This window comes from Protopterus annectens, chromosome 7.part1 (assembly GCF_019279795.1).
Source record: "Protopterus annectens isolate FY-2018-M chromosome 7.part1, PAN1.0, whole genome shotgun sequence".
NCBI classification, from domain to species: Eukaryota; Metazoa; Chordata; order Ceratodontiformes; family Protopteridae; genus Protopterus; species Protopterus annectens.
Window position 1 is genome coordinate 307,663,636 of NC_056740.1, and position 27,840 is coordinate 307,691,475.

At 44.3% G+C, this 27,840-nt stretch overlaps 1 protein-coding gene across 1 annotated transcript in view; it reads left to right on the forward strand.

Annotated features, from left to right (window-relative positions):
• The window catches only part of USP19 (ubiquitin specific peptidase 19), a 3,461,697-nt gene that overhangs the window by 956,877 nt on the left and 2,476,980 nt on the right, over nt 1–27,840 (forward strand). Inside the window, exon 9 of the mRNA XM_044078491.1 lies at nt 5,072–5,252. Within this exon, the coding sequence (XP_043934426.1) occupies nt 5,072–5,252 (181 nt within the window). The remainder of the gene's footprint in view (nt 1–5,071; nt 5,253–27,840) is intronic.

Genomic DNA, 27,840 nt, shown 5'->3' on the forward strand with positions numbered 1-27,840 from the left:
CAAAAAATTTGTCCTTTCCTGTGTCCGACAGAGCTCAAAGGGGCAAATCCAGACACCCTAAAGGTTCCATATACCAGGCGCAAGATTCGTACAGGTCAAAGCAAAGGGGAGCTTCCACCTAAAGCGCAAACCTACAGAAAGCAATCCCAATGACTTCCCTCTGCCTACACCAAGCACTTACTTTTTGGTAGCACGCATAGGGGGAATATTAGCACTTTTTGCTCAAAATTGGCAGTTGTTAACCCGGGACAAGTGGGTACTAAACATCGTATCACAGGGATACATATTCCATTTCCACACTCTACCAATGGCAAATGGTTGGCCAGCTCTGCCAAAAAATCAGTGGGTAGAGGCACAGAAACAGGTTACATCCCTCATGGATATAGGGGCCATTCAGACAGTACCAGAACAGGAATAAGGACAAGGGTTTTACTCAAGACTGTTCTTGGTACCCAGAAAGGACAAGGCCTGGCGGCCAGTACTGGATTTATCGATTTTGAACACATACCTGGACATTCCAAAGTTCAAAAGGCAGACTTTGCAGCAGCTTTTGCCCATGCTGGGCAAAAATGCTTGGCTGGTGACTTTAGACCTAAAAGAGGCATACCTGCATGTCCCAATAAGACAATCGTGCAGAAGATACTCAGATTCAAGGCTGGCTTAATGCATTACCAATTCTCTGCACTGCCCTTTGGCTTATCTACTGCGCCCAGGATCTTTACAAAGTGCCTGGCACCAGTAATTGCATTTTGCAGACAAAGAAGTATACAAATATATATCCTTACTTGGATGACTGTCTCATTCAAGAAGAGAACAAGGACACTCTTCTTCAACACCTGGCATTTGTAAAAAGGCTTCTAACATGCCTAGAGTACACAATAAACCAAAATAAATTACAAATGGTACCCTCTCAAAAGATAACATTCCTGGGTGCAAGCTTGGTTACAACTGCCCAGATGGCTTACCTCACGCCAGACAAGCAAAGGCAACTGACTACTTACTTCAAACTGTTGGCAACAAAAACCCAGTCTTCTGCAAGGCAAATTCTGCAGGCTCTGGGCTTCATGGCATCCTGCATCCTACTAATTTCATATGCAAGACTGCATATGAGGAAACTTCAATGGTACCTAAAAGGTTTATGGAGTCAACATTCACACAGTCTGGAAACAATGATTCCTCTCATTCCTTGCCTGCAACAGGAGTTTCTGTGGTGGGCAAAGGCATGTCACCAAAACATGGGACTGCCCTTCACTCTATCCCCTGCCAGCCAAACTTTAACAACAGATGCATCAGATTATGCCTGGGGGGGCCCACATGGCAGGAAGATGCATTCAGTGCTTATGGACACCAAAACAAATGCATCTACATATCAACCAGAAAGAGATGCTAGCTGTTCAAAATGCCCTAACAGCCTTCAAGGACTTAATTCATCCAGGACAACTACTGATAAAGACGGACAACACCACAGTCATGTGGTATATAAACAAGCAAGGAGGCACACACTCATACCCCCTTTGCAGATTAGCCATGGCACTGTGGGACACAGCTTTGACCTACCAAATGCATCTACAAGCTCAATTCCTGCCAGGAAAACAAAACACTCTGGCAGACGATTTAAGCAGAAACCTTATGGATCCTCACAAGTGGAAACTAAATCCACAAGTCTTCAGCATGATAACAGAGAAATGGGGGAGCTCAGACATAGATCTTTTTGCCTGTCCTCAAAACTGTCAGTTGAAAAGATTCTGCATAAGGACCTATCACAGACAAGCATGGAAAGTGGACACCCTATCCTTCAGTTGGAAAAGCCTATCAGTTTACACCTTTCCTCCTCTGCCTCTTCTACCCAAGGTCCTCCTAAAAGTCAGACAAGAGAAGCCAAAGATGATATTAATTGCTCCGGACTGGCCACGCCAATACTGGTACCCAATCCTAAGGAACTTGGCTCAGTACCCAGCATGGAACTTGCCTCAAAGACCACAACTACTGTCCCAGCAAAACAATCAGATCCTGCACAATCAATTACAGACTCTGAACCTGGCATCATGGCTAATCATGTAGTTATACAAACAACACCTCTCAGTAAAGCTGTGATGGATGTAATTTTGGAAGCCAGAAGGCCTAGTACTAGAAAATCTTATGCTGACAAATGGAAGAGATTCTGCGCTTGGAATCGAGCACAAGGAACTGTTACAGCAGAACCAAATATTCCTCAGATATTACAATACTTAACTGAGATGCTTGACAAGGGCCTATCTTTCTCATCAATCAAAATCCATGCCTCTGCCATTTCGGCTCATTACAATACAGAGCCTCCAATCTTTTCTCTTATATAGATGAATCAAGTTTTTTTAAGCACCCTGAAACAGGGCGTCTGTGGGAGCTTAGGAATTCTGCTGATTGCAATACTAAGAATGTAGTGTATGTAGCTCACTGCACAACATGTTTCCATTTCTGTGTTGGCAAAACTAACCATCACCTTAGGGAACAGATAAGGGATCACCTTTACTGCACTAGAAAAGGGCAACTGTATAGTGCTTTGGCTAAGCATACATTGGATAAGGGGGGTGACCATATATTTTTGTTTCAGGTTTTACACATTCAGAATGTCAGCAATAGGATGGGGGACATAGTACTACTGAAAATATGGAAGTAAAATGGATTTTGCGTTTAGGAGCGCACAGAGGTTTGGGTTTGAATGATAGTGTTCCATTGAAGCCAGTGCTAAAATCTAGAAAGTTAAAATAAAGTAAAAAAATAATACTATTTTAACAAGAGAAGACCACATAAACACATGCAGAGCTTTGGGTCAGTATGACAGCATTTCTTGAGCTGCTTATAGCATAGATATCAATAAAGACAAGCATTTGTTGAGATGTATGTATTCAAGCATATGTATTTACTAGGTGGACAACGTGCATTTATTAGGCAGAATATATGTATTCATTAAGTTGTTGAGTGTGTACTGCTTATACTTTTATATATATTTTTATGCTTATATCTATGCACATAAGTAGTTACTAAATGGGGAACATGAGTGTATGTATTTATTCATTGACTTTTTATGTATTTTATTTATATTTATCCACATGTTCTTGTCTTTACATTTTGTGCATGTGGTTTTTGAGTTTTTCTGACTTCAGCAATCAACTAAGGGGAAAGCCTAACCATAGTGATTAATTGATTGCCGAGTGCTTAATTAACTTTGAGTGGTAGGATTAGTTCTAGTAATGAATTAAAGTATTTAAGTGCTGTTGCTGTTTGAATGAACTGTCTGATAAAGCAATGGGATTACCATTGCGAAAGCACTCACCATTTTGCATTAAAGAAGATTTTACTTTGTCGTGGTTCAGCTTCTTTATTTCAGCTACTTTCCTAATGGGCACCTGTGTTTCAACATTTTCAACGTCTGAGCTGGTTTGGATTTATTTGTTTGCATCTTGATATTTTTATTTTATGGACACACACTCCTGAACGTTTGGTTGATTTTTTTATTTTAATATATCAACTGCACCACATCATTTTAAAGGTTTACGTGTGATTTTTTTTTTTTTTTTTTTTTGATAGTGGTACTTGTGTCTAAATAATTAATACTAAGGATATACATTGTTGTAAAGTTCAGTCAGACTTTTACCTGAAAACTTTTGCCAACTGTTATTTACATTTTAATAACTGGCATCCGAGACGTCAGAAGAGGCAGCTTGTTAAGGGGAGAGATGGTTCGTGTTCTGAATGGTTTCCAGTGATATATTTTTTTACTTATAAATTGGTGGACTTGTTTATTGAAAGAGGATATCACCATTTCTTTATCATACCATTAACGATGAAGTAATTCAGAAAAGAATGAATGTTTTTTTTTTTACACCCCTACTCTTGGAAAAGATTTTCCTTGTAAAGGAGATAATGGAAAAGCACATTCTTCTGATTCTGTGGTTCTTACAGTTTGGATACTACCATTTTAACCAACAAAATTTGTAACAATAGTTTTTTAACTCATAATGAAAATTTTAGGAAATGGATAGTGTATTCCCCTAAGTTTTTGTTTTTAAGGGAGGACATCATTTGAAAACATTATTGGAACACGATTATAATAAGAGTGAAAATAAGGAAAGTTTGGGACTTAATGGTTGTGGTGAATGTAACCAATGTACTTACGTGTATAACAAAGATATTGGTGTGAGAAATTATGAAATTCATATACCTACTAAGGAATATTTTACTTGTGAGTACCACTGGTGAACGTTCGATGAAGAAAGGTTTGCTGAATTGAACCTTCGATGAGTTAATGTAGACCCATTTTGCTTATGCCAAAAATGATGACAGAAATGTAATATGGAGAAGCACAGGAGCAGCTGCAGCTTTTATTTTTTTAGCTTCATTTAAAAATTAGAAATGGAAGCCTAAAACATAAATGTTAAGCATAGTTGCAAATCAGAAGATTGTAAAAATTGTATGCACTACCTGTTAAGCCACTGACCCTCCTCTGATACTGAAACTTCATACTACTGTGGATTGTATTCAAACACCTTGTGCTCGAACTTCTCTTCCATCGCTGACACTGCAGTGCAGTATAGAGGATGGAACTGCTGCACTCCTTAATTTTTCATTCACTGGATAAGACATTAAACAGTGGTACCATCTGCTTGAATTGATGGTGTAGGTCAGATGACTGTAGAAAATGTTACACTAGTTATTCAGAAAGAGTAGGGGAATTTCTGCAGTTGATATGACTTTGTCCTTAGGTTTGCCCACCTTATTGTTCATGCTGCTATACAAATTCCATTTCTTTAGCTTAAAGTAACATAGTTGAGGAAACCAACTTTTATTTTGAATAAGGCCGTCCACCTAGAAGTCTCTCTACAAGTTAGTGTATAGGTTGGCATAATGATTAAGATGTTTACCTCACAGACACAAGGTACAAAATTTGGTTCTCACCTTTGATTGAAATTGACTAGGCTTAAAATGGCCCACAAGGGCAACTAGCCTAGTACTTTTCCATGAACCTATAAGAGAAAAAAAGTGTGGAATAAAGTATGGCAACTTAAAATTTTCGTTTCTTTTTAATTCATAGCCCAAGCCAACCTGCAAGGTTACGCCAATGACACACAACAGTGAACATGCTGAAGATGAGGAGGAGAAGAAAGTATGCATGCCAGGTTTTACTGGTTTGGTCAACCTTGGCAACACGTGCTTCATGAATAGCGTTATCCAGTCACTGTCAAACACTCGTGAACTGAGAGACTACTTCCATGGTAAGTTATGTAGGATTTGTATTTACAGATTCAGTTTGTGAGTGCCTGTTGTGCTTTGCTTCAGTGAAGTTGGCTTAACACTGTGTTGTGCAGAATAAATACGTAGTTATAAAAAAAAGTGGATACTTTCCAGATATGTTGCGGTTGTACCTGTAAAGCTGACAATTCAGAAGGTTATGCATAAAGGTGTTTTATTATTATTATTGGGTATTTTATTGTAGCTGGTAAGTGTAGATGTTCTTCGTGTTTCACTGTTGCAGTCATTACATTTGGGTTATCTGCCTGCAGGTAGCCCTCAGCCGGCCTGAATATCCAAGTCTTGGGTCCTGCGTCAGATGCTGTCTCTTCTTCCATGATGTCAGGTCGTCAGGGATATAAAGCATGCAGCCGACGCCATTACATCAGTCTTTCTTGCTGCGCAATGCCCGAAGCAGAAGCAGTTCGCAAGTGCCGGTCAGCCGACTCCTGAAATTGTAATTTTCGAGTTTCAGAACCGAAGTCTTCAAAAAAGCTAAGTACCCCATTGGGGATCCTTTTTCTTGCTCTAAACCGATGTCAGTAAAAGTTAACAATTATATTACCTGTGGAAAGCAAATACCTCATAAAGATTTTCATTCGTACTGCATTCCTTGCTTAGGCCCAGACAACATCATCCCTCCTTGTCGGTTTTGTGCCTTATTCAATCCTCAAACTATTCGTCTGTTCATTTTTGCATCAAACAATTTCGGTACTCTGTTTAATTATCCAGAAATGGCTTCAGTAAGCCATCCGACTACCGACATTCCCGAAAAAATGTAAAGATAAAGACAGAGACAGACCGCATAGGTCCAAATCTGCTGACGATGCTTCTGTTAAGCTAGTCGCCAGTTCACCGGTACTCAGTGAGGTGCTTTTGCAGCCCCTGATACCCGCTACTTCAGATTCGCAGGCCTCTACTGAGACCCATTCGGAGTCTGGTATGCTGCAAGATGCTTCTTCAACCATGGAACCTGCAGATGTCTCTACTTTGGATGGGTCCGTAGCCACTGTGCAGGCACCAGCTTCTGAGGGTGTATTCAGGCCTACTGACTTTCATTTCAAACCAACACTATCTTCTTCTTCAAGGCCTAAAACTCGACCCACGCCTAGAAAACAGACGTCCAAACCACATGGTCAGGCCAATATGCCTAAAAAACAAATGGTAAGAATGGCTGAAGGCCTTAATACTTTAATTAGGGGAAGCCAGCCTTCACCCTTTGAGACCTAGAACTGATTTTCCTTCTGATCAGGATTCTGAAATTTCTGTTTCTTCTGATTACCAGAATTTGCCCTTATCTACCTATTTATTTATTTATTTATTTTACATTTATTTATTTATTTATTTATTTTACATTTGTTGACCGGGATAGTCCGACTGGATGCATGTCCATTTTCAGCAGAGGCCCAGGGAGAAAAGCTCCAAGGGTAAGCAGATACAGCATTACATAATACCAGCATTACATACTACAAACAGACTATTTACAGAGATTACATAAGTAAGCAAGTTAAACAAGTTCCACAGGTTACAGTTAATCCTGAGCACAAGTCAGGATTAAATTAAATTACACAGTAAACTGGTTAACAGATTTTTACACATTCTAGAGAGAGTTAGCCAGGCTTGATACATTGACATAGCCAGTTAAGTGACAAATGTTGTTTGAGTCTAGTTTTAAATTGACCTAAGGTGGAAAGTAAGGTAATATCAGCTGGAAGAGAGTTCCAGGATCTACTTACAGAGTTTGCAAAGAGAGAATCACCGGCTGTGTTATTAATTTTGCTAGTCTGAATTAGTAGTTTGTTAGAGGATCGAAGCGGTCTAGGATTGTTATAGGGGGTGATAATATTTTTAAGTGCAGAAGTATTGTCCGGATTATAGAGGATTTTATAGGCCATAATCAGTTGGTTATACTGGATTAGGCTGGGTAGTTCAAGCCAACCAAGCTGATTTAGATTGCTGCAATGATGTGTCCTAAAAGGAAGCCCAGTGGCAAACCTGGCAATGTGGTTGTAGCAAGTTGAGAGTTTAAGGACAGTCTTGTTCAAATTCGAGAGTAGAGGGGATGCATACAGAAGGGTTGAAAGAAGGTGAGAGCGAGCTATGTCAATTTTAGCTGGAGGGGTTAGGAAGGCTTTTATTATGTAAAGTGACCCTAGTTTTTTATTGATGGTTTTGATAGTTTGGTTAACATGTAGGTCAAATTTTAGATTATTGTCTATGATGACACCTAATAGTTTTGTAGATGTGTCAGGGGAGATTATTGTGCCATCATTTGATTTTATGGTAAAGGTGAAAGCGGTAGACCTACGTGTTGGTGAAAATAACAGCATTTTAGTTTTTTTGGGATTTAGGATCAGACGATGTTCAGAAAGCCAGTTTTCTATTGTATTAAAGGTGGTCTGGGTAGCTGACCATACTGGAGATGTGGCTGAGCAAATTAGAGTAGAGTCATCAGCATATTGGATACAGCTGACTTTTGGGATGACAGTATAAAGGTCGTTAATGAAGATGGAGAACAGCAAGGGCCCTAGTATAGAGCCTTGTGGTACTCCGAGGGTGTTAGGTAGAAGGTTAGAGAGTTTGTTCTGCCAGAGGACAGCCTGCTGTCGACCATTCAGGTAGGATTGAAACCATTGGAGGGCTCCAGTATCTAGACAGAATGTTTGCAGGGTATGGATTAAAAGTTGGTGATCAACCATATCGAATGCCTTGGAAAGATCCAAAAAGAGGGCTGAGGATATATAATTATTGTTGCGATTATGGTTTATGGTGTTAGTAAAGGCTAGGAGGGCTGAAGTAATGCTGTGATGAGGACGGAAGCCATGCTGAGTGTCTGCCATAAGGCGATTTTGGATTAGGTGGTGCATGAGTTGTCTATGAATACATTTTTCCATAATCTTTGCAAGTGGAGAGAGTATAGCTATTGGCCTATAATTGGAGAATTCAGTAGAGCTGCCTCCTTTGTGAAGTGGGATTACATAGGATATTTTCCAGATGGTGGGAATTTTAGCTTCTACTATGGTTCGATTGATTAGTATTGAGACGGGGTAAGCAATAGCATCAGCTGATTTTTGTAGGTACTCGGCAGGGAGTTGATCAGCAGAAAGTGTATCCTCCTATGAGGATTCTGATGCAGAAGACTCCAATTCCCTCTGCTTCCCCTCCAGAAGATTTTTCTTTTGGTGAAACCTTGCACACACTTAGGGAGCATTTCTGTTGGGAAAGACAGGATTACTCTTGACTCCAAAAAGAGGCTTAGGGAATTCTTACTCCTACCTCAACACAGGCTTTTAGCTATCCCTCCTGTCCTGGACATTGTAGATGATGCCTTCTTGGAGTCTAGCCTGGCCCCAGACACTTTACCTCCGGCTCCCAGGAAACCTGACACGTATTACAGAGTACCTGACTCTCTCAAGTTTCTCTTCAAGAATCCTACTGTGGACCCAGAGACCATTTCCCAGGGACCTAAAGGCATTAAGGCTACTACTGCCAAAAACCCTACCCCCTCTGATAGAGATTCCAGGGCCTTGGACAAATGGGGTAAGAAGGTATACACTTCTGCTACTTTGGTCATTAGGGCCTTAAACTGCTAGTCTGATATGTTGAAGTATCAGCAGCATGTTATGGGACTACTTAAACAGAAAATTATGTTGATTCCTGACTATGCTGAAAGTAAAGAATTACAGGATTTAATGCAGTCTGCTGAACAAGTTGGTAAACATACTTTGCAATGTGGTTTTGACTCTTTAGAAGCATCTTGCAGGGCCGCTGTCACTGGGTCTGTTCTTAGAAGGCATGCTTGGCTTAAGGAGCAAAGTTTGCCAGATCATGTTAAAGCTAAATTACTGGATGCTCCATTAAACCAAGACCGCCTGTTTGGCAACAAAGCAGAAGAAGTCTTTAAAAAGATGGGGGGGGGAGCTAAATCTATGCAAACTGTTAAAGATTTCCTGCAAGTACAGCCTCCCAAATTCAGTAGGCATTGGCCTTCTAAGAATTGGTCCTTTCCTGTCTCTTCCAGGCCTTCTCAGTCCAAACCCAGAAACAGCAGACCACCTAGGCTACAGTCTCAAGGTACTCACAGGCCTAAGCAGTGGGGGGCTTCCACTTCCAAAGCTGGAAGTAGTAATTCAACCCCCTATGGTAAACTGTCACAATGAATTAACCTTAAACCTTCCCAGCCCTGCTCAACTGCCTGCTCCCTTAGGGGAAAAGATCGCCCTGCATGCAAACAAATGGGAACTCATTACCCAGGACAAATGGGTTTTAAATATAGTTTCCCCAAGGATACAGATTCCACTTCCACACCTTACCAACCCCAAACGGTTGGCCAGACCTGCCCCCAAATAAGTGGGCAGAGGCTCAACTGCAGGTTCTCTCTCTTCTAAGTATCAGGGCTATTCAACCTGTCCTAGCAGAAGAAAGGGGACAAGGTTTTTACTCAAGACTTTTCCTGGTACACAGAAAAGACAGCTCCTGGCATCTTATCTTAGACCTCTCTATTCTAAACACCTTTCTGATAATCCCAAAATTCAAAATGCTAACACTTCATCAGCTGCTTCCTAAACTAGGCAAAGATGCCTGGTTGGCAACCTTAGACTTAAAGGAAGTTTACCTGCACATTCCAATAAGGGAATCTTGCAGGAAATACCTATGCTTCAGAGCAGGCTACATGCACCATCAGTTCTCTGCACTTCCCTTTGGCTTATCTACTGCACCCAGGGTATTCACAAAGTGCCTAGCTCCAGTCATTGCATTTTGCAGGCAAAGAAATATTCAAATATACCCATACCTGGACGATTGTCTAATTCAGGCAGAAAGCCAGGACATGCTACTAAATCATCTGGCATTTGTAAAGAAACTTCTAACCTCACTGGGGTACACCATAAAAGAAAGGAAATTTCATCTAGTACCCTGCCAACAAATTGTATTCCTGGGAGCAAGGTTGAACACAAACTTCCCAGATGGCTTATCTCACGCCAGAGAAACAAGTTTATTTGACAGCCTACTTCAAACTACTGGCCACAAAGACCCAGCAGTCTGCAAGGAAAATCCTGGGGTTCATGGCCTCTTGCATTCTACTAATTCTATATGCAAGACTGTGTATGAGAAAACTACAATGGTATCTAAAAAGCCTATGGTGTCAACTTTCTCAGGACCTGGAATCAATGATTCTTATCATTCCTTGTATAAAGAGAAAGTTCTTTTAGTGGGCAGAGGCCTGCTACCACAAAAAGGGACTGCCATTCACTCTACCCCCTGCCACCCAAACCCTAACAACAGACTCATCAGACTATGCATGGGGGGCTCACTTGGCATTGCATTCAGGGCAAATGGAACCCGAGTCAGATGCACCTACATATCAATCAGAAAGAAATGTTAGCTGTACAGAATTCCCTGACGGCCTTCAAGGACCACATTCTTCCAGGACAAGTATTGGTAAAGACAGACAAACATCACTGTTATGTGGTACATAAACAAGCAGGGGGGAACCCACTCGTATCCTCTATGCATACTAGCCATGGCTCTGTAGAACACAGCCTTGAGCTACCAAGTGCACCTAAAAGCTTAATTCCTGCCAGGCAAGCTAAACTCACTGGCAAACGACCTAAGCAGAAATCTCATGGACCCACACGAGTGGAAACTGTAACCAAAGATATTCAACATTTTGAGAAACAAATGGGGGAACCCAGAGATAGACCTGTTTGCCTCCCCTCAGAACTACCAATTAGACAAATTCTGCACAAGGACTTCTCACAGTCAAGCTTGGAAAGTGGATGCCCTGATGTTCTTCGTGTTTCACTGTTGCAGTCATTACATTTGGGTTATCTACTTGCAGTAGCCCTCAGTCGGCCTGATTAACAACGTCTTGGGTCCTGCATCGGTTGCTGTCCCTTCTTCCATGAAGTCAGGTTGTCAGGGGTATAAAATATGCAGCCGACTCCATTACATCAGTATTTTTTGCCGTGCGGTGCCCGAAGCAGAAGCAGTTTGCAAGTGCCGGTCGGCCGACTCCTGAAATTTTCATTTTTGAGTTTCAGAATCAGTCTTCAACTAAAGCTAAGTACCCCGTTGGGGAAACTTTTTCTTGCTCCTTTCCAATATCAGTAAAAGTTATTAATTGCATTACTTGTGGAAAGCAAATACCTCATAAAGATTTTCATTCGTACTGCATTCTTTGCCTAGGCCCTGCCCACGACGTACCTTGCTGTTGGTTTTGTGTTTTATTTAATCAGCGCACTATCCGTTGTCTGTATATTTTCACCTCTAAATATTTCGGTTCTCTGTTTAATTATCCAGAAATGTCTGTTAGCCATCTGACTATCGGGATTCTGAAAAAAAACGCAAAGATAGACAGAGACAGGCCGCTGAGGTCCAAAACTGCCGACGATGCTTCTCCTAAGCCAGTAGCCAGTTCGCTGGTACTTAGTGAGGCGCTTTCACAGCCCCTGATACCCGCTACTTCTGATTCGCAAGCCTCTACTGAGACCCATTCGGAGTCCAGTATGCCGTGAGATGCTTCAACTATGGAATCTGTGGATGTCTCTACCTTGGATGGGTCTGGAGCCGCTGTTCAGGCGCTGGTTTCTGAGGGTGTATTCAGGCCTACGGACTTTCATATTAAACAGACGCCTCCTTCTTCATTTAGGCCTAAATCTCGAACCATGCTTAAAAAAATGATGCCCAGACTGCATGCTCTGGCATCTATGCCTAAAAAGCAAATGATAAGAATGGCTGAAGATCTTATAACTCTAATCAGAGGAAGCCAACCTCCCCTTTTTAAGAGACCTAGGACTGAAGTTGTTTATTAATCTTCTGACCAGGATTTTGATTTTTCTGATTCTTCTGATGATCTGGACTTGCCCATATCTACTTATGAGGATTCTGATGCAGAGGACTCCATTCCCTCTGCTTCCCCTCTAGAGGATTTTTCTTTTAGTGAAACCTTACATACTCTAAGGGAGCATTTCCACTGGGAAAGCCAGGATTTTTCTGATTCAAAAAAGAGGCTCAGGGATTTCTTACTCCTGCCTCAGCATAGGCCTTTAGCTATTCCTTCTGTATTAGACATTGTTGATGATGCTTTTTCGGAATCCAGTTTGGCCCCTGATTCTTTGCCTCCTGCTCCCAGAAAACCTGACAGATATTACAGGGATGTTCATCGTGCATACAGCTGCAGTCATAACAGATGGGTTCTCCTGCCGTCAGGCGGGTCCTCGGTCGGCCGAATTCAAAAGTCTAGGTCCGGCGTCGGTTGTCGTCGCTTCTTCCCTGACGTCAGTGCGACAGGGGTATAAAATCACCAGCCGACGCCATTTTCCCCAGTCTTTCTTGCCGCGCGGTGCCCGAAGCAGAAGCAGTTCGCTAGTGCCGGTCGGCCAGCTCCTGAAATTACGAAAATGTTCCAACCGAAGTCTTCTTGAAAGCTAAGTACCTCGTTGGGGAAACTTTTCTTGCCTCAGACCGACGTCAGACAAAGTTAATAATTGTATTTCATGTGGGAAGCAAATACCGCATAAGGATTTTCATTCCCTCTGCATTCCTTGCTTAGGCCGAGACCACGACGTCTCGGTCTGTCGATTTTGTGCTACATTCAACAAATGCACCATTAAGCGTCGGGTGGAGTTCGCCCAGCACTATTTTGGCAAAAAATGTAACTACATTATGTCGTCGGATATTCCGACTCCAGTTTTGACTAAAAGACGCAAAGATAAGGACCGACACACGAGGTCCACGGCCTCTACCGACACCACGCCAAAGCCGACTACAGGTGGTCCGGTTCTCAGCGAGGCGCCTATGCAGCCTCTGCCTACCGACGACACTTCATTGGCGGTGTCTACTGTGCCCGAGGTCGCAGGCTCCTCGGCCCACACCCCAACTACAGATACCGAAGCCACTCTAGGCGGTGAAACTCAGAATGTAGACAGGTCTGCCTCCTGTCAAGGTGTCTTCAGGCCTTCCTCTTCTTTTTCCATCAAGGCTTTCACTAAGTCTAAAGCAGCCATACATTCTAAGAGACAAGCTACACAGGGCCCTTCTCCAGGCCCCATGCCTAAAAAACAGATGCTTAAAATGGCTGAGGATTTAATTACTCTTATCAGGGGTTCTCAACCCCCCCCCTGGACAAAAGGCCCAGAGTGGAGGAAGAATCCCCCTCCTCGGACCAGGCCTCCATTATTTCAGAGCACTCTGATGAACAGGAACATTCATGCTCCCCTTTTGAAGATTCTGATGCAGAGGAGTCCATTCCCTCTGTCTCCCCCCCTGAGGATTACTCTTTTGGGGAAACCTTGCATACCTTGAGGGAACACTTCCACTGGGAAGGCCAAGAGTACTCAGACTCCAAGAAAAGGCTTAGGGTTTTTCTCTTGCTCCCTCAGCACAGGCCTCTGGCTATACCTCCTGTCTTAGACATACTAGATGATGTGTATTCGGAGGCCTGCCTTAACCCAGATTCTTTACCTCCAGCCCCAGTCAAGCCTGACAGGTACTACCGGGTTCCTGACTCGCACCAATTCTTATACAAAAGCCATGCGGCTGACCCAGAAACTATCTCACAGGGCCCCAAGGGAATTAAGGCCTCCACTGCTAAAAATCCATTACCTTCAGAGAGAGATTCTAGAGCTTTAGAAAGGTGGGGAAAAAAAGGTGTACACCTCGGCCACCTTAACCATGAGGGCATTAAACTGCCAGTTCCATATGTTAAAGTACCAACAGTTTCTGTTATCACAGTTGAGAAGCAAAATGTCACAACCTGAACAACCAGACTTGAAGGAGTTGCAGGATTTGATGCATAGTGCAGAACAAGTGGGTAAACATACCTTGCAATGTGGTTTTGATGCTCTAGAGGCCTCATGTAGAGCTGCTGTTACAGGATCAGTCATACGTAGACATGCATGGCTCAAGGAGCAAACCTTACCAGATCATGTCAAAGCTAAATTACTAGATGCCCGTCTACAAAAAGATGTATTATTTGGTGTTAAAGCTGAGGAGGTATTAAAGAAAATGGAGGAAAAGGCTAAATCAATGCATACCGTGAAAGATTTTCTACAGGTACAACCTCCACGTTTCAGTAGAAATTGGCCTTCCAAAAATTGGTCTTTTCCAGCCACGGACAGACCCCAAAGAGGTAGATACAGGCGCCCGAGGGGCAGAGGGCAATCTCAAGGATCGTTTAGAGGCAGACAATGGCAAGCTCCTACACAAAGAGGTGGTGAGGATAGTTCACAGCCATTCAGAAAGCAAACCCAATGACTTTCCCCTTTGCATGCCAAGCAAGGCTCAAATGGCAGCACCCTTAGGCGGAAATCTGGCATTATTTTCGAAAAATTGGCATATTGTCACAAAAGACAAATGGATCCTGGACATTATAAACAGAGGCTACAGATTCCATTTTCACACCCTTCCACAAAAGAGAGGAATGCCAAACCTGCCACACAATCAAAGGGCAGAGGCACAAAGACAAATTTCAGATCTCATGGACATGAAAGCTATTCAAGAGGTACCTACTCAAGAACAAGGTCAAGGTTTTTATTCCAGACTCTTCCTGGTACCAAGGAAGGGAAAAGATTGGAGACCTATTTTGGACCTATCCATCCTAAACACATTTTTACTCGTGCCAAAATTCAAGATGGTCACATTACAGCAGCTTCTTCCCATGCTGGGCAAGGAGTCTTGGCTGGTAACATTGGACCTCAAGGAGGCATACCTGCATGTCCCATTCAGACAAAATTGCAGAAGATACCTCAGATTTCTTGCAGGTTCAACCCATTATCAATTCTCTGCATTGCTCTTTGGCTTATCTACTGCGCCCAGAGTATTCACGAAATGCCTGGCATCAGTAATTGCCTACTGCAGACTTCAAGGGATACAAATATACCCATATTTGGACGACTGCCTGATCCAAGCGGACAGCAAGCACATACTTCTGAAACATCTGGCTTTTGTAATAATGTTGTTGAATTTTCTGGGGTACACAGTCAACAAAAAGAAATCAAGGCTAATACCCTCACAAAAAAATAATTTTCCTGGGTGCCAACTTGGACACAAACACCCAGATGGCCTACCTCACGCCAGAGAAACAGGGGCAAATAACTCAATACTTCAGAAAACTAGCAAATTTCACCAGGCTGACTGCAAGGAAAATCCTGCAGGCTCTGGGATTCATGGCATCTTGCATCCTACTAATCCCATGTGCAAAGCTGCATATGAGGAAGCTTCAATGGTACCTGAAAAACCTATGGTCTCAACACAGCCACAGTTTGGAAACAATAATACCACTGATTCCATGTCTTCAAAAGGAATTTCTGTGGTGGGCTCAAGCATGCCAAAGAAACACAGGCCTCCCATTCTGCAAGCCTCAAGCAAATCAAGTCCTCACAACAGACGCCTCGGACTACGCCTGGGGGGCCCACATGACAGATCGGTGCATTCAGGGCACATCAATCAAAAGGAAATGCTAGCAGTAATAAATGCTATTATAGCTTTCAAAGACCTTCTGCATCCAGGCCAACTATTGATAAGGACAGACAACACCACAGTAATGTGGTACATAAACAAACAGGGAGGAACCCATTCATACCCCCTATGCAGGCTGGCCATGTCACTTTGGAACATGGCTCTGGAATTACAAATCGAACATCAAGCACAGTACTTGCCAGGCAAGGAAAACATGCTGGCAGACAACCTAAGCAGAAATGTGACAGGCCCACACGAATGGAAGCTGCACCCTCAAGTTTTTACAGAAATAATTCAAGCATGGGGAAGGCCAGACATAGATCTCTTTGCCTCCCACAAAAATCACCAATTGACAAAATTCTGCTCAAGGACTTTTCATCCACAAGCCTGGAGAGTGGACGCTCTCTCTTTCAGTTGGACAACAATGACAGTTTATGCCTTTCCACCTCTTCCTCTGCTGCCCAAAGTTCTATTAAAAACCAAAGCAGACAGACCAAAGATGATTCTCATTGCTCCAGACTGGCCAAGACAGCACTGGTACCCACTCCTGAGGAGCCCGACGCATTCCCCACCATGGACCCTACCTCTAATGCCTCTTCTTCTGACTCAGCACAGCTTCAAAACTCTTCACAGTCAGCTGAAAACACTCAATCTGGCCTCATGGAAGATTCCTTAACTTCACAACAGACCCTACTCTCCAAGGAGGTGCAGGATGTCATTTTGGAGGCCAGAAGGCCTTCTACTAGGAAAGCTTACACCACAAAATGGAAGCGATTTTGTGCCTGGAATGAGAAAAAGGGCTAGAATCCTGGAATACTGAATTTACCTCAAATATTACAGTATATAGCTGAGCTGCTAAGGAGTGGACTTTCATTCTCCTCCATCAAAATCCATGCCTCAGCCATTTCTGCAGAATACAACACTGATCATCCTTTATTCTCTCATCCCCTCTTAAGACAGTTCCTCAGAGGGGCTAAGAATATAAAACCCCCAAGGAAACAACCAATACCTGCTTGGGACCTCAATTTCATTCTAGAAAAGCTGACCTTGCCTCCTTTTGAGCCATCTGCCTCAAAAGATTTGCAATATTTGTCCTGGAAAATGGCCTTCCTTCTGGCTATCACCTCAGCTCACAGGGTATCGGAACTACAAGCCCTCATGTCTGTGCAGCCTTTCATCATTTTCCATCAGGACAGTTTCCTTATGAACCAATCCATCCTTTATGCCAAAGGTGGTATCCAGGGTAGCTTTGAATCAGGCTATTCACTTACCTACCTTTTACCCTAATCCTCAAAACAAAGGGGAGAGACTACTACATTCCTTGGACATCCACAGACAGCTACGTTATTATTTGGACAGAACAAAGCCTTTCAGAAAATCAGAACAACTCTTTGTGTCCTATGCTATAGGAGCTCAAGGGAAACCAATTTCCAAACAGACAATCTCAAAATGGATAACCCACTGCATACGCTTTTGTTACTCTTTTCATGGTAAAACTGTGCCTGCAGGCATCAGATCTCACTCCACAAGGGCCACAGCTACCTCTGCAGCTTTCCTCAGAGGAGTTCCTACCAAAGATATTTTGGAAGCAGCCACTTGGAGTTCTGTGCATACCTTCTCCAAGCACTACCACCTACCATTATACTCCAAAACTAGAGCAGGCTTTGCCACTGCAGTCTTGCAGGGCATCCTGGCTCTTCCTAGTTCCACCTAGTGCCTACCACCCCTTTTTTAGCTTTGGGATTCTACCCATCTGTTATTACTGCAGCTGTATGCACGATGAACATATTACAGTTTTGTACCTACCATAAATGTAGATGTTCGAGTGCTTATACAGCTGCAGTCCAGGTTTCCCCCCCTCCTTCCCCTCTTGGGACAGGCCTATTGGCTAACACCTCCCATACAACTTTATTGGGGTATTCATTTATGGTGTATTTGCTTGCAACTACTGTTTTTTTGATTATATTGTACTGCATTATTACATAAATTTATGTACCGTCTTCCTTCTGGCAGCACCTGACATCTGGGGCAAGAAAAACTGAAGAAAATGGCGTCGGCTGGTTCTTTTATACCCCTGTCGCACTGACGTCGGGGAAGAAGCGACGACAACCGACGCCGGACCTAGACTTTGGAATTCGGCCAACCGAGGACCCGCCTGACGGCAGGAGAACCCATCTGTTATGACTGCAGCTGTATAAGCACTCGAACATCTACATTTATGGTAGGTACAAAACTGTACTTTCTTGATTCACACAAGTTCTTTTTTAAAAATCCTATTGCGGATCCAGAGACTATTTCACAGGGACCCAAGGGCATTAAGGCTTCTACTGCTAAAAATCCTATCCCTTCTGACAGAGACTCCAGGGTGCTGGATAGATGGGGTAAGAAAGTTTACACTTCTGCAGGCTTGGCCATTAGGGCTTTGAACTGCCAGTTTCATATGTTAAAGTATCTGCAACATGTTATTGGATTGTTTAAACAGAAAATGATGTTGATTCCTGAATGGGCGGAAAATAAAGAATTACAGGATTTAATGCATTCTGCTGAACAGGTTGTAAAACATACTTTACAATTTGGATTTGATTCATTAGTGGCCTGTTGCAGGGCTGCTGTTACTGGGTCGGTGCTCAGAAGGCATGCTTGGCTTAAGCAGCTATCTTTGCCTGATCATGTTAAAGCTAAATTGTAGGACGCTCCCTTAAATCAGGACTGCCTGTTTGGCAACAAGGCTGAGGAAGTTCTTAAAAAGATGGAAGATAAAGCTAAATCTATGCAAACTGTTAAAGATTTCTTACAAGTTCAGCCTCCTAGATTTAGTAGGCACTTTCCCTCTAAGAATTGGTCCTTTCCAGCCCCTTCCAGGTCTTCTCAAGCCAAATGCAGACACAGCAGAAACCCCAGGTTTCAGGCCCAGGGGGGACACAAGACTAAGCAGTGGGGGGTTTCCCCACCCAAACCAGGGAGTAGTAAGACTCCCCCCTATGGAAAACTGTCTCATTGATTTGCTTTTAAAACTTCCAAGCACTTCCCATCTGAATGCTGCATTAGGCGGAAAGATTGGTCTGCAGGCCAAAAACTGGGAACTCATTATCCAGGACAAATGGGTTTTAAATATAGTGTCCCAAGGATACATAATTCACTTCCACACCTTACCAACACCAAGAGGGTGGCCAAATCTACCCCCAAATCAGTGGGTAGAGGCCCAAAATCAAGTACTCTCTCTCTTAAGCATGGGGGCTATTCAGTTGGTACCAGAAGAGGAAAAGGGACAAGGTTTCTATTCGAGACTGTTTCTGGTACCCAGAAAAGGCAATACATGGCATCCTATCCTGGACCTTTCTACTCTAAATACCTTTCTGGTGATTCCAAAATTCAAGATGCTGACTCTTCGCCAGCTGCTTCCTATGCTAGGCGAAGATGCATGGTTGGCAACACTAGACTTAAAAGAAGCATACCTGTACATCCCTATGAGGGAGTCTTGCAGAAAATACCTATGCTTCAAAGCAGGCTACATGCACTATCAGTTCTCTGCACTGCCCTTTGGCTTATCTACTGCACCCAAGGTATTCACAAAGTGCCTAGCTCCAGTCATTGCATTTTGCAGGCAAAGAAATATTCAAATATACCCATACCTGGACATTGTCTAATTCAGGCAGAAAGCCAGGTCATACTTTTGAATCATCTGGCCTTTGTTCAAAGGGTACTAAGTTGTCTGGGGTACACCATAAACGAAAAGATATCACACCTGGTACCCTGTCAACAAATTATAATCCTGGGAGCACGCTTGAATACAACTTCCCAGATGGCTTTCCTCATGCCAGAGAAACGGATTCTTTTGACAACCTACTTCAAACAAGTGGCCATAAAAACCCAGTTATCTGCAAGGCAAATACTGCAAGCCTTGGGGTTCATGGCCTCCTGCATTCTTCTAATTCCATATGCAAGGCTGCATATGATGAAACTGCAATGGTATCTCAAACGTCGATGGTGTCAACATTCCAAGGATCTAGAAGCAATGATTCCTATCATACCTTGCCTACGCCTAGAGTTCCTTTGGTGGGCAGAGGCTTGCCACCAAAACAGGGGACTACCATTCACACTACCCCCGCTGCCCAAACCTTGACAACAGACGCATCAGACTATGCATGGGGGGTTCACCTGGCAGGGAAGTGCATTCAGGGCAAATAGAATCCAAGTCAAATGCACCTACACATAAATCATAAGGAAATGTTAGCCGTACAGATTGCTCTGACAGCCTTCAAGGACCACATTCTTCCAGGAGAACTAATGGTAAAGATATATAACACCACGGTTATGTGGTACATAAACAAGTAGAGGGGTACACACTCTTACCCCCTCTGTAGACTAGCCATGGCATTATGGAACACCACCTTGAGCTACCAAGTGAATCTACAAGCTCAGTTCCTGCCAGAAAAACTAAATACACTGGCAGATGAGCTAAGCAGAAACCTCATGGACCCACACAAGTGGAAACTGGAACCAAGGATTTTCAACATGTTGACAAGCAAATGGGGGAGCCCACCATCAATTGGACAAATTTTGCCCAAGGATTCCCCACAAACTAGCTTGGAATGTGGATGCTCTATCCTTCAGCTGGAAAAACCTATCAGTTTATGCCTTTCTGCCTCAGCTCTCCAAGGTACTACTAAAGATCAAACAGGACAAGTCAAGGACGATCTTTATTGCACCAGACTGGCCATGCCAACATTGGTACCCCCTCCTGCACAGTGTGTCATGCTTTGCCCCATGGCACCTGCCTCAGACTCCTTCCCTATTATCTCAGCAGGAAAACCAGATTCTACACCCTCAGTTGCAAACCCTGAACCTAGCAGCCTGGCTAATTACCTAATCTCTCCTTTACCACCCCTCAGTAAATCAGTAATGGATATCATTTTAGAGGCTAGGTGGCCAAGTACCAGAAAATCTTATGCTGCAAAATGGAAAAGGTTTTGCACCTGGAACCAATCTCAAGGGATGAGCGCAGTAGTGCCCAATATACCTCAGATTCTACAATATTTGACTGAATTGCTTCATAAGGGCTTGTCCTTTTCCTCCATCAAAATTCATGCCCCAGCAATTTCAGCTCATTATAGCACAGAGCCTCCCCTCTTCTCTCACCCACTGCTGAAGCAGTTTCTCAGCGGGGCCAAAAATTTATGGCCACCCAGGAGAGCTCCAACTCCAGCATGGGACCTTAACTTTGTCTTGGAGAAACTCACTCTTCCTCCTTTCGAGCCAGCTGCTACTGCAGATTTAAAATTCCTTTCCTGGACAACAGCTTTCCTTTTAGCAATCACTTCTGCAAGAAGGGTATCTGAATTACAGGCCCTTTTGGCAGTGGAGCCTTTCATCATCTTTCATGCGGACAGGGTGTCCCTCAGAACCAATCCATCCTTCATGCCCAAGGTGGTATCTAGTGTGGCTCTTAATCAGTCCATTCATTTGCCTACCTTCTTTCCTAACTGCACTCCTTAGATGTGCACAGACAACTTAGATTCTACTTGGACAGGACTAAACTTCAAAGGAAATCTGAACAACTGCTGGTGGCATTTGCTGCAGGGACAGAGGGGAAGGCTATTTCAAAGCAAACCATTTCAAAATGGATAGGCCACTGCATTCATTTCTGCTATAAGCACCATGGAAAACCTATCCCACAGGGCATCAGACCCCATTCAATCAGGGCTGCATCTACCTCTACAGCCTTTCTCAGGGGCGTCCCTACCAGGGACATCCTAGAAGCTGCTACCTGGAGTTCTGTACATACTTTCACCAAGCATTATCATTTGCCATTTTTCTTTAAATCCAGAGCTGGTTTTGCCACTGCAGTCTTGCAGGGCCTTATAGCTGGTCCTAATTCTGTTTAAATTCCTCCTCCCAACCTTAGCTTTGGGAATCTACCCGAATGTAATGACTGCAACAGTGAAACATGAAGAACATAGTACAGTTGTGTACACTTACCATAAATGTAGATGTTCGAGTGTATTCACTGTTGCAGTCCTGGTTACCTACCCTCCAGCCTCCTCTCTTCTTGTGACTATACCTCTACTCTCACTATGCTCAAAAAGCTTTTTGCTGTATTTGCTTTTTTGTTGGAGGTATATCCTTGTATTATAGATTTAATTGCTTCCCATTAGGGGGCACCTGACATCTGGGACAAGAAAAACTGATGTAATGGCGTCGACTGCATGTTTTATACCCCCTGACAACTTGACGTCATGGAATAAGGGACAGCAACCGACGCAGGACCCAAGACTTTGTTAATCAGGCCGACTGAGGGCTACTGCAAGCAGATAACCCAAATGTAATGACTGCAACAGTGAATACACTTGCGCATCTACATTTATGGTAAGTGTACACAACTGTACTTCCTTCACCTGGGAAAGCCTCTCAGTTTATGCCTTTCTCCCTATGCCTCTCCTCTCGAAAGTTCTGTTAAAGATCAAACAAGACAAATCAAGGATCAATACTGATTGCACCAGATTGGCCACGCCAGCACTGGTACCCCCTCTTATGCAGTATGTCACTGCTGGAACCATGGCTCCTGCCTCAGACCCCTTCTCTGCTGTCCCAGCATGAGAGACAAATTTTGCACCCCCAGCTTCAAACCCTGAACCTTGCAGCCTGGCTAATTCCCTGAACTTTCCAATAGCATCCTTCAGTAAGCAGGTGCTAGATGTCATTCTGGAGGCAAGGAGGCCTAGTACTAGAAAATCCTATGCTGAAAAGTGGAAAAGCTACTGTTCCTGGAGCCATACTCAGGGGAAGGGCACAACAGTGGCCAGCTTACTGCATATTCTTCAGTACTTAACAGAGATGCTCCACAAGTGCCTTTCCTTATCAATTAAAATTCATGCCTCAGCCATTTCAGCACATTATAATACTGAGCCACCCCTCTTCTCTCACCCCCTGCTCAAACAATTCCTCAGAGGGGCCAAAAATTTAAGACCACCCATGAGAGCCCCTACTCCAGCCTGGGACCTTAACTTTGTATTGGAAAAGCTCACTGTACCTCCTTTTGAGCCATCTTCAGCTACAGAGTTGAAATTCCTTTCTTGGAAAACAGCCTTCCTTCTAGCCATCACTTCAGCAAGAAGAGTGTCGGAATTACAGGCCCTCTTGGCAGTGGAGCCCTTCATCATCTTCCATGAGGACAGGGTGTTCCTCAGGACCAATCCTTCCTTTATGCCCAAGGTGGTATCCAGTGTGGCCCTTTATCAGTCCATTCATTTGCCAACCTTTTTTCCTAATCCACAGAACAAAGGAGAACGAATACTGCACTCTTTGGACGTGCACAGACAACTTGGATTTTATTTGGACAGGACTAAGCCTCTCAGAAAAACTGAACAGCTGCTAGTTGCCTTTTCTGCAGGGGCAGATGGGGAGGCCATTTCAAAGCAAACCATTTCTAAATTGATAGGCCATTGCATTAATTTCTGTTATAAGCACCATGGAAAACCTACCCCACAGGGGATAAGATCACATTCCACCAGTGCTGCATCTACCTCTACAGCCTTTCTCAGAGGTGTCCCTAGCAGGGACATTCTAGAAGCTGCTACCTGGAGCTCTGTACATACCTTCACCAAGCATTACCACTTGCCTATTTTTTCCTAAATCCAGCGCTGGTTTTGCCACTGCATTCTTGCAGGGCTTAATAGCTGATCTTAATGCTCTTTAACTTCCTCCTCCCTTCCTTAGCTTTGGGAATCTACCCAAATGTAATGACTGCAACAGTGAAACACGAAGAACATAGTACAGTTGTGTACACTATAAATGTAGATGTTCGAGTGTATTCACTGTTGCAGTCCTGGTTACCCTCCCTCCAGCCCCCTGACTTCTCTTGGCTATACCTTTCTTCTTGTTTAGTGTATTTCAGCTTTCTGGTTTATTTGCTTTTTGTTGGAGGTGTCACCTTATATATAATTGCATCTGATATTGTTAATCCTCGTTCATTCCTTACGTATGGGTATCGGTCCCGACCTTGGAACTGAGCCGGCCATTCTCCAAGCTCGCGTCAGCTTCAAACTCCCGAGCTAAACTCTTACCCACAATCCCCCTCGCCCTTTTACCCCAGATTTCGTTTGCCGCATTGCCATTCGGTCGTGTCAAGCTGCTTCTCTTGAGCTAAGTACAGTTGGTTGTTGTTTAATAACCATTTATTCTACTTTTCTGTCAGAAAATTTTCTATTTCATTGTCTCTTACCCTATCCCATCTAGCGATCATACTTTCTTCAGGTTTTTCTTTTCTCTCTCTTTTTACCACGAGGTAAATTCCCCTTACCATCGTTGGTAATTCTTCCCTTTTTCTCATACCTTAGGGTATTCTTTTGTACCATTGCTGGTACCCTTTTCTGCTTTTTATTTTAGCTATTATGGCAGATAAGAAAGGTAGTCCGGGGTTTAAACGGTGTTCTGATTTTGGACACAAACTACCTACTTCTGATGCACACTCTTTGTGCGTTTATTGTTTGGGGGCGTCCCATTTGTCTGTTGAGCTGCCCTGTACTATTTGTGAGAATTTTTCAAGTAGAACCTTGTTGGAAAGGAAAAACAAGCTGTTACTGAAGGGACTTCTTAAATCTCCCTTTTCAGAGGCTATTTGTGGGTTGGAGGCCTCAACCTTTCCTAGAGCCCATAAGAAAATCGTGGATGTTCCTACCAAGGCTAAATCTTTGCCTTCATCCCCGGCTGGGGACTCCCGCCAACCAAAACCTAAAAAGGATAAAGTTTCGGCTCCGGAGTTCACTCAGTCAGCCCCAGTACTTTCGGTGCCTAGACCTTCGGCTCCATTAGTGATCTCGGCTCCGTCTTCTCCTGCAGCCTTCACTATATCGGCACCGAGGGACTCCTCAGTTCAGACTATTACCACTGTATCGGCACCGACTATTCAGTCGGCGCACACCCTGACAACATTGGCTCCGTGATCTTCCTAGGAACCGACAACTTTATTGTTGACTCCAGTTTTGTCGGTTCCATCTTCGGTACTGACAGGCAGTTCGGCACCGATCCCTGTGTCGGTGCAGAGCATGACCTCGGCATCGATGACTTCTTCTGTGCAGACTCCTGCAGTCCAGTCTCTCTCGGCACCGTTGTTCTCGGTGCGGACTGGTGAGATGGGCACCGAGTTTGCCTCTTCTGTGGACAGGCCTGTTTCTCCCTCCGTTTCCATGTGGTCCAGTCGAAGCCTTTCCGAACATGATGTGTTGCGTCTTGTGGACCAGGTACTCTTGGCCAGAAGTATCCCACCCCCCAGGAGCTATCCTTCCTTCGGAGGTGATCACCCATCTCCAAAGACCCCTTCTTATTCTCCTCCTTCATTGCCTTTGAAGTCCGTGGGTATAGCACAGTCTTCCCCTTCTGCGGTTCCCTTTATCGATCTCACTAAGGAACCGCAGTTGTCTTCATGGCAGAAAAGTTTTGCTATGACCCAGGATGTCAGTTGTGAGATGCATAGTTTGCTGCTCCACAGCCATCCATGGACTCTGGGTCAGCAGGCTGAGCCACTTAGGGGAGGGGTGACCCCTGTCCTAGACATTCACTCCTCTTCAGGTGGACCAGCCTTCCAACTGATGGAGAAGGCTTTCGCTGCTGCTGGTGATACTGGACTGTCTATCCCTCCACCCTCCTCTGGTACACTGGTTTCGCAAGTCGCACCGAGCAGACACCGGGTGCAAGGGCCTCAGGACATATTCCCAAAGGAAATCCCTTTTCCGCTGTCTTCCCCAGCTTCTCCCGCTGAGGAAGTTCACCGGAAAAGTTTGTGTAAGAGGAAGCACATGGACTCCACAGAGGAGTCCCTCACTGAAGAGACAGATTTTGATGAGGGGGAAGTATCCCCTCGGTCACCCTCTGAGGTATCCTTTGGTGATATCCTCGAAATCCTGAAACAGAGAGGTGACTGGCAGTCCTCTAATCCGACCTCTGAGGAATGTGTGTTCCTCCAGGCCTTTCGCGCCCTACCTCCTGGGTTACTCCACCTGCAGATGAACTTGCCCGGCTTACCATGCAGCGTGTGTGGAAGGCCCCTGATACCGTCAAAGCTATTCCCCGGAGGCCATATAAGATTTTGTCTCCTCCTGCTACGGATACCCATTGGTCAAAAGGTCTTCCTGTGGATGCTTTGGTGGTGGCGGCCACAACAAAAAAGGATCTGGCAGAAGAAGAAAGCCAGACTGTCCGTCCCCCTAACAGAGTCCCGGGCCCTGGACAGGATAGAGAAGCGCACCTTTGCATCAGCGATCTTTACTATCAGGTCCCTGAATTATATGGCACACTTTACCAGGCTTCAAAGGGATCTGATTTCTGAGCTCTCTGAAACCTTGGCTGGTGCCGTGTCTGATGAGGTCCCTGACAAAGTGGCCTCTCAGCTGGCTACCATTGAGTCAAATCAACTCCTCTATGCGACTGATATCTCACGCCTCAGAAGGAGTAGCTAGAGCAGCGGGTTCAGCTGCGGTCTTAAGACGACACGCATGGATGCGCTTGTGCAATTTTGCGGAACCTTTTAAGGCTTCCTTTCTTAATGCTCCCATTGAGCCCTCCTCGTTATTTGGACCCAAAGTTAAAAGCACACTGGTCAGATGTGAACAGGACGGTAAGACCCTTTCTGCCATAGGTGTCCGTTATTCTTCCCCTCAACGTGCTTTCTCCCGAAACCAAAAGAGTGGGAAGATGTGGTTCAAGAAATCTCAGGGTCCTTTCCGTGAGACACAGGCCGATTTCTCACCTAGAGGCAGAGGGGGAAACTCTCACAGAAGACGCTCCTTTCTAGGCAGAGGGGGTCCGCGTAACCAGGGTTCCAGGGATTCTTTCCTTGGCCAATCCTACCAGTGCTCCTGAAGAGCGGTCCAACTCCTTTCCTCTGGAGGTGGTTGGGAAACATTTCTCCTTGTGCCCTTCTGCTTGGCTAACCATCACCACCGATGCTTGGGTACAAAGGATTATATCCCCTTCGATCTTTGTCCCGTCCCTTCAAAAAACTTTCCTGATGTTCCACCCAGTCAAAGGGAAGAAGCAGCATTAGAAATAGAAAAGCTGCTAAGAAAGAGAGTCATCCAAATAGTCCCTCCAGGCCAGATTGGATCCGGATTCTACTCAAGACTATTTTTGGTGCCAATGAAAACCGGGGACTGGAGGCCAATTTTGGATCTGTGTATTGAACAAGTTTGTGAGAGTACAAAAATTCCGGATGGTCACAATACAGTCTATCCTCCTGCTTTTGGAAAAAGACAATTGGATTTGCTCAATAAATCTTCAAGATGCGTACTACCACATAAAAGTGGACAGGCCATCAAGAAGATTTCTTCGCTTCCGTGTGGAAGCCAGTCACTACCAGTTCAGAGTACTGCCCTTCAATCTCTCTACAGCCCCCAGAGTGTTCACAAAGTGCATGGCAGTTGTCACAGCTCACTTGCGACTTCAAGGATTCCAGATGTTTCCATACATAGACGACTGACTCATTTCCGCCCCCACCAGACATCTATTAGATGAAGCCCTGGCATACTCTCTCCTCACTGCACAAAGGCTAGGCATAACCATAAACTGGCAAAAATCCAATCTCACCCCATCTCAGTCGACATAATTCGTAGGGGTTATCTTGGACACAAAGAACTGCATGGCTGTCCTTCCAGAGCATAGAATTTTAAAGTTAAAGCAACAACTGATTCCAATCCTTTTGAGGGAGAAATCCACGGCTCACTCGGTTCTACAGCTGTTGGGATCCATGGCAGCCTCCATCACCATTGTCCCACTGGCCAGGTTTCACATGAGGCTTCTACAATGGCTACTGCTCACCCAATGGTATCCCTTTCAGCATCCTCTTTCAGCCATGATTCAAGTAACCCACAGGTGCAAACAGGATTTAAATTGGTGGATGACACACAATCTGTCACAATGGTCTCCCCCCTTTTTTCCCCCAGCAACCCAAGGCCACAGTGACCACGGACGCCTCCCTGATGGGGTGGGGGGGGGCTATGTCAGGGACAGACAGTCCAAGGCATATGGTCCGAACTGGAGGCCCATCTGCATATAAATGTTCTAGAGCTGAGGGCAGTGCTTCTGGCGTTGCAAGCATTCCATCCCCTGCTGCCATCTGGG